Source organism: Humulus lupulus, chromosome 9, assembly GCF_963169125.1.
Source record: "Humulus lupulus chromosome 9, drHumLupu1.1, whole genome shotgun sequence".
NCBI lineage: Eukaryota > Viridiplantae > Streptophyta > Magnoliopsida > Rosales > Cannabaceae > Humulus > Humulus lupulus.
The window spans coordinates 183,999,835-184,007,740 of NC_084801.1; the positions used below are offsets into that span (position 1 = coordinate 183,999,835).

The following is a 7,906-nucleotide window of genomic DNA, read 5'->3' on the forward strand; positions in this document are numbered from 1 at the left end:
ATGAAAATTTACAAATATTTTAAATAAGTACAATGTACACAATCATACAAAAAAATTTCGCTAAAAATATTTCCCGAATCAACAACACCAAAAATGGGGAATTCTCCTGATAAGGGCTTCACTTTAAGCCCTACCGATGGGGCTTTTAGTGTTCTCGACCCGTGAACAGTTTTCGACACGATTTTTTTTATGACCGTATATATTGTAGCTATTTAGAGCATCTTGCAAATTTTCAGAAAATTTTGAATAGTTTACAGTACCGAAAACTAGGTTCAAACATGTTGTTGCACGCGTGACTAATTTTATTTATGCGCGTGGACATCAACATATTTAAACCTAATTTTCGGTACTGTAAATTATTCGGAATTTTCTGAAAAGTTGCAGGATGCTCTAAGTAGCTACAACATACACAGTCATAAAACAAAATCGCGCCGAAACTATTCACGGTTGAGAAACACTAAAACCCCACCGATAAAACTTAAAATGAAACTCCTATAAAAATATTATCCCATCGAAAAATGCATTGCTATGTCTTTTTTGGAGTGCATCCTAGAATTCCCCGTTACTATTATTGCAAATAACAAAGTAATGTATTTCTTAATTATTATTTTGTTTAAAAAATAATAAAAAAAGAGAGATAAATAAAGGTATACTCACATCCCAACACGATCACAGCCGTTGGATGTTTCATGATGAGGTGAGAACCGTTCAAAGTTGAAAAACGACATAAAATCACCGAAAAGTATGGACCGATGATCCGACGACACGATGGTTCTGTTCGGATGTCTGAAATCCTAATCTTTCTGTTCTGGCTTTGGAACACTCTTGTCCATTTCTGATGTCCAATTACACAACACTATTTACATACTTATTACTACGAGTTCTAAACTTTTGTTATTGTCTTTCTTTTAACAGAAAATTAAATCATGTATATAATGCACGTTTGTCAAAATAACTTCTACTATATTGTTTCTATTATATAACTCAAAAATATATATTTACTTTTTTTTTTCAAGTAAAAATACTTAAATTTTTTTAATAATTATTTTAATTTAAAGGATTTTTCTTAGGTACGGTATTACTTTTGCCTAGGAACATTTTTTTTTTAATTTTCGGTATTTGTAGAAATTATAACTCGATTTTATTTTCTTCACTACTACAAAAAATGTTTTTCTCTGCGGTTTTTTTACTTAATACGCTGCGGTTTTCGAGAGTAATGAAAAACACAGTGTATTCGACCGCAGTGAAAAATAGTATGAAAACCGTAAAGAAAAGCCACACTTTTCTCTGCGGTTGTGTTGAAAAAACCGCGGAGAAAGGTACCATTTTCTCTGCGGTTTATTTAACACAACCGTAGAGAAAATGGTACATTTATCTGCGATTTTGTTAATACAACCGCGGAGAAAGCCATTTTAATAAAAAAAAAATTCAATTTCGATTATATATAATTATTTTCAATTTCGATTATATATATATGTTTTCAATATGATAACCTAATTTGATAACTAATTTTCAATATTATATATATTCATTTCATAAAAAATATAAAAAATTATGTCAAATACAATACATTTTAAGGAGTAAACATAATTAATATTAACAAAATCAAAATACATATAAACTAGATAAATAATATAAAAATAACAAAAAACCGAAATAATTAAAAAAACAAAAAAAAGTCAAGTTTTAGTGACCAGTACCTGATTTGAACAACAAAAATGTCTTTTAATCCTTCACAAACGTTCAAAAACGTTGGAAAAAAGCTTGAAAATCAACATATAAACATACATTCAAAGCACATTATACTCAATTAATATATCTTTATTTTTGCCCTAAAACTTCAAAACAAATCAATATATATATATATGTATATTTACATGAGTTGTAGCCTAAATATGGAAGAAAATGAAAAAAAAAACTAAAAAAAAAAAGGTGAAAAGAGCACTAACCGTGGCTGGGGAAGAAGGGTTGCGCCGTTCCTCTCGGGTCTGCTAAAGTAGAACAAATTAGAAGAATGAGTAAAGGCTGTGAGTCGAGGGTTTTATGTAGGGTAAGGGCTTTCTCCGCGGTTCCATAAAGAAAACCGCAGAGAAAAGTGGTACACTTTTCTCCGCGGTTCCATAAACAAAACCACAGAGAAAGGTACCCTTTTCTCTGCGGTTTTCTTTATGGAACCGCGGAGAAAAGTCTACTTTTTTTCCCACATCGTGTTTTAGACTCATTTGAACATTTTCTCTGTGTTTTTAGTTTAATGCTAGAAAAAAAGCGCAGAGAAAGCCTATATTTGTAGTAGTGCTTCACGATAGCGTACATTATACTTATAACATGCATTTTGTCAATTTTTAAGATATTCGAAATAATTTATAATGCCGAAATCTGAATTCAACTAGTCAGTTGAACCTGTGGAAAAATAATTATTTGAAATCTAATTTTAGCATCGTAAGTTATTCAAATTTTTTTAAAAATTAGCGGGATGTCTTTTATAACTATAGTGTACGCCATCATACAAAAAAAATAGTTATAATTTCTCAATGTACCGAAAATAGAAATACCCCTATGATAAAGGCAAAAGTGATGCCCTTATCTAAGAAGCTCTCTAATCTTAATTAGACTAATATAAATGTAACACGTAGATATTTAACAGTGATACTAATAGTTTTTTTTTTTTGTAAATAAGAATCATTGTATTGTTCAAAAACAAATCATGTACACTTATAATTTCCTTCTACCCCTATGTGACTTACATTCCACATATCTAACTTTACAATTTATGATACCATTCCTTATCCCTATTTTGTTTCCCTTTGTACATTGATACATCAAGTCTCAACTTTAGCTCTCTCTTAATGACCTCCATAGTATGATTGACATGCCAAATCTTAGATGACTACAAGACATCATTTCAGACTCTCCATATATGATAAACTAGAGCTGATACAGCAGCTATGTAAAATCCTCCCCTGAGCTTGGTAAGGTGTTTTGCTTTGGAAATCCAATGCAATAAGGTGTGATAATTGAAATACTAATAGTTGTACTAAAATTTTGATTTAAGTATTATTACTTAAAATTGAGTTTTAAAGTGAAACAATTGAAAAAATTTAAGTATTTTAGCTACCAATATCCTTATTAATTTCAAGTGGTTAATTTAAGTATTTAAAAATTGAAAGGAATCAATATCACTTATATTTTTTTTTGCTATCAATTTGTGTAAGTCATTCACATTTTAATAAATAGAGTAATACATGTTTAAAGAAGAGCTAATATAATGTTTTTTTTTTTTTAAAATTCAACGGTGGACATAATACAACATAATACTTTTTTGTACTATTTTATTTCACTTTCTAACTAGTAAAACAATGTTGACAAGCATCATTAGAGAGTTGAAAACCTAAAATTGAAAGAAACATTGATTTTTCTTTTTAATTTTGTGTGCACCGTATTGGCTTATCTCTCCTTACATTTGAAGGCAATTGAAGAAGAAATTTTATCTGTATTAAATTTGTGATTTAAGAAAACACTTTATTTTCCCAAGAATTAAAACAACTATAAATATAGTCAATTCTTTTGACTGATTGGTCTTCATCAAACTCTAAATACTTCCTTTTAAAAATTAATTAGTTTACCAAATTCAAGTCACATAAATAACAACTAAACTTTACCCAACAATAACTTTTTTTTTTAATCATTGTATGACTACAAATAAAACAATTTAAATCCATTAATAACACCATATTTATACAAGAATAGTTTATAAAATTTTCTAGCTTTGATAAAAACCAAAAAAAAAACACATACAGTACTTGATTTATTTTTGAGCAGAATTATTACATTTAGTAGTATTAATTGGCTATTCTCTTTTTGGCTCCAAATATTAATTATGATTTCATCTCATCGAATCTACCGTTCTATATATAAAGAACAGAAATTTCTCACTCTCAACAAAAAAAGTTAAAACCTTTTCTTCTTCTTCTTCTTCTTATCTCTCTCTTTCTTTTTCTCTTTCCTAAGAAAAAGGCTGAATCTTTCACACTGTTTTTCTGAGTTGGCTCAAGCACAAAAATCCACACCAGGAAGAGACTCACACTAACTCACTGTCTCAATCGTATTTTTCTCTCTTAATCATATTATGTTCATTCCAGAGCCTCATTCAGTGGCTCCGTTTCTAGAAGACTAGGCCAAAAATTCAAAAGAAGAAGGAAAAGAAAGAACGAAAACAAAATGCTTATCTTCTTCTTCTTTCTCTTGATCTCTTCTCCTTTGACACTTTGTCTCAACCAAGAAGGTCTCTACCTGCAGCGAGTTAAGACCTCGCTTGATGATCCTGACTCGGCTCTTTCCTCCTGGAACGACCGCGATGACACCCCATGTTCGTGGCGCGGCGTCACTTGTGATCCTTCCTCTCGTTCAGTCAACTCTGTTGACCTCTCCAACGCCAACGTCGCCGGACCTTTCCCATCAGTCGTTTGCAGGCTTGAAAATCTCACCTTTCTCTCTCTTTTCAACAACTCTGTCAATTCCACTCTTCCCCTTGATGTCTCATCGTGTCAGGCTCTACGTCATCTTGACCTGTCTCAGAATTTGCTCACCGGTGCTCTGCCCCACTCGCTTGCTGACTTGCCGGAGCTGCAGTACTTGGACTTGACTGGGAACAACTTCTCAGGTGAGATTCCGGTGAGTTTTGGTCGGTTTCAGAAGCTTGAGGTGATATCTCTTGTTTATAATCTCTTCGACGGTGTTTTACCTCCGTTTCTTGGGAATGTAAGTAGTCTGAAAATGCTTAACCTTTCTTACAACCCGTTTTTGCCGGGTCGGATCCCGCCGGAGTTTGGGAACCTTACGAATCTCGAGGTTTTGTGGCTGACGGACTGTAACTTGGTGGGGGAGATTCCTGATTCGTTGGGTCAACTCAAGATGTTGAAAGATTTGGACCTCGCTATCAACAACTTGCACGGACCGATCCCGAGTTCGCTCGTTGGGTTGTCAAGTGCGGTCCAGATTGAGCTCTACAACAACTCGTTGTCCGGCGAGCTGCCTCCGGGGATGTCGAACTTAACGGCATTGAGGCTCCTTGATGCGTCAATGAACCAGTTGTCTGGGACGATTCCGGATGAGCTTTGCAAATTGTCCCTCGAAAGCCTCAATCTTTACGAGAATCGGTTTCAAGGAAAGTTACCGGAGACCATTGCCAACTCGCCGGCTCTGTACGAGCTGAGGCTCTTCAAAAACTTTCTCACCGGCGAACTACCAAAGAATCTCGGGAAAAATTCCCCGTTACGGTGGCTTGATGTTTCTAGCAACAACTTTTCCGGCGCGATTCCGGCGACCCTTTGCGAAAGAGATGAGTTAGAGGAGCTTCTAATGATATACAACTCATTCTCCGGCGAAATCCCGGAGAGTCTTGGCGACTGCGAGAGTTTGGTTCGGGTTCGGTTAGGACACAACCAGTTATCCGGCGAAGTTCCGGCCGGTGTATGGGGACTCCCACGTGTGTATTTACTGGAGCTCGTCGAAAACTCACTCTCTGGCTCGATAGCGAAGACCATTGCCGGAGCGGCCAACCTGTCCCTTCTGATAATCTCGAAGAACAATTTCACGGGACCAATCCCTGAAGAGATCGGGTGGGTTGAAAATCTCGTTGAACTTTTGGGGAACGACAATGGCCTTAGTGGGCCTCTGCCAGAGAGTATAGTGAATCTGCCACAGCTTGCGACTTTGGATCTTCACAACAACGAGATCTCTGGTCACTTTCCGAGCAAATTCGAATCATGGAAGAAGCTCAACGAGTTAAATCTAGCCAACAACAAACTTTCCGGGAAGATTCCAAGTGGAATTGGGAAAATGGTGGTGCTCAATTATCTCGATCTTTCAGATAACCAATTTTCTGGGGAAGTCCCTTTTGGGCTTCAGAATCTGAAACTCAATATGTTTAATCTCTCGAACAATCGTCTTTCGGGTGATCTTCCTCCTGCACTAGCCAAGGACAGTTACAAAACCAGTTTGCTAGGCAATCCTGGCCTTTGTGGAAGCCTAAAAGGCTTGTGCGATAATAGTACCGAGGCTAAGAGCCAAGGTTACATTTGGGTTCTTCGAAGCATGTTCATTCTCGCGAGCTTAGTCTTCGTGGTGGGTGTCGTTTTGTTTTACTTGAAGTACAGGAAATTCAAGAACGCAAAGAGAGCCATAGACAAGTCGAAATGGACATTAATGTCGTTCCACAAACTGGGTTTCAGCGAGTACGAGATTCTTGATTGTCTGGACGAAGACAACGTCATCGGCAGCGGTGGTTCTGGGAAAGTCTACAAAGTGGTTCTCAGCAACGGTGAAGCCGTGGCTGTCAAAAAGCTCTGGGGAGGTGTCAAAAAGGACTGCGAAAGTGAAGATCTCGAAAAGGGTCGTGGCCAAGACGACGGTTTCGAAGCAGAGGTGGAGACTTTGGGGAAGATTAGGCACAAGTGTATCGTTAAGTTGTGGTGTTGTTGCACAACTAGGGACTGCAAACTCTTGGTGTACGAGTACATGTCTAATGGTAGTCTCGGCGATTTGCTGCACAGCAGTAAAGGTGGTCTGCTTGACTGGCCGACGAGGTTTAAGATCGCGGTCGATTCAGCCGAGGGACTCTCCTATCTTCACCACGACTGTGTTCCTCCAATCGTTCACAGAGATGTGAAATCCAATAATATCTTGTTGGATGGTGATTTCGGTGCAAGAGTGGCTGATTTTGGAGTTGCCAAGGTGGTTGATTTATCTGGGAAAGGGCCTAAATCCATGTCTGTCATAGCTGGTTCATGTGGTTACATTGCTCCTGGTTAGTAAAATTTACTAATGCTCTCCATTACCCAAATCAGTTTTCAATTTCTTTCAGAGTTATTTTCATATTTTTTCTAACTGTTTTGCTCTGTTTTTGTTGTTGTTGCAGAATATGCATACACACTAAGAGTGAATGAAAAGAGTGACATATATAGCTTTGGAGTGGTCATCCTTGAGTTAGTCACTGGTAGACTCCCAATTGATCCAGAGTTTGGGGAAAAGGATTTGGTTAAGTGGGTTTGTACCACTTTAGATCAGAAAGGAGTTGACCATGTCATTGACTCTAAACTAGATTCATGTTACAAGGAAGAAGTATGCAAAGTCCTCAACATTGGGCTGCTATGCACAAGCCCTCTTCCAATCAATCGTCCCTCGATGAGAAGGGTTGTCAAACTGCTTCAAGAAGTGGGCGGCGCCGCCGAGATCAAGGCGGCCAAGAAGGACGGCAAACTGACCCCTTACTACTATGAAGACACCTCCGATCATGGCAGTGTAGCTTAGGCACAATTTTCACTCTTCCAAGGAGAAAATATTATAGAAGCAAAAGCTTTCTCACCAGCTGCTTTTTTCTTGACTTGGTTTTTCCTTTTTTATGTATCTTGAGGTTTCATATTCTCAATCCAACTGGTGTTTGTTTTTTTTTTTTTTTTTTTTCTAAGTAGTTGGGGGCAAGGCAAAGAGATTTTTTTTAATCGAACTTAGGGGAAAACAAAAGTGAGAAAGAGAGAGTTATAATGGTGATGGTAGTTGGTTGATGTTCTACAACTATACTGTAAATTAACTATGAAAGTTCTATTTCATCTACCCAAATATTTTGGCTTTTGGCTTGGCTCGATATGAAAGTGATTGTGATTTTACAGAGAAACTCTGAAATTTGTCATGTTCATCAGTAATCGCTATAGTAAAAAAAACCCACTATTTATTTTTGTATTTGTCATGATATGATAGAAGATTCTGAAAATGTAGCTATAATGGATTAAATAAGCCACTTTGACTTGCCTTGCTAGGTAGCTGTGCTAGTAGATTATGTATAGATATGCAAACATCATTTTTGGTTAGCAATTGTTATATATTCACATTATATCTTATCAATAATTTT

The 7,906-nt window shown here is 36.5% G+C and overlaps 1 protein-coding gene across 1 annotated transcript; it reads left to right on the forward strand.

Annotated features, from left to right (window-relative positions):
- The first annotated feature begins 3,961 nt into the window (after positions 1-3,961).
- On the forward strand, positions 3,962-7,629 carry LOC133801559 (receptor-like protein kinase HSL1). The gene is made up of 2 exons (XM_062239802.1): positions 3,962-6,805; positions 6,917-7,629. The coding sequence occupies exons 1-2, from the start codon at positions 4,219-4,221 to the stop codon at positions 7,306-7,308; spliced, it is 2,979 nt and encodes a 992-aa protein (XP_062095786.1). The 5' UTR covers positions 3,962-4,218; the 3' UTR covers positions 7,309-7,629.
- The last annotated feature ends 277 nt before the right edge of the window (positions 7,630-7,906 follow it).

What these genes read in the sequence shown, in the direction of transcription:
- LOC133801559 (XM_062239802.1), top strand. Translation starts at nt 4,219, where the DNA reads ATGCTTATCTTCTTCTTCTTTCTCTTGATCTCTTCTCCTTTGACACTT. An exon ending in ATGTGGTTACATTGCTCCTG is followed by an intron (nt 6,806 to 6,916) that starts GTTAGTAAAATT and finishes TTGTTGTTGCAG; the next exon opens with AATATGCATACACACTAAGA.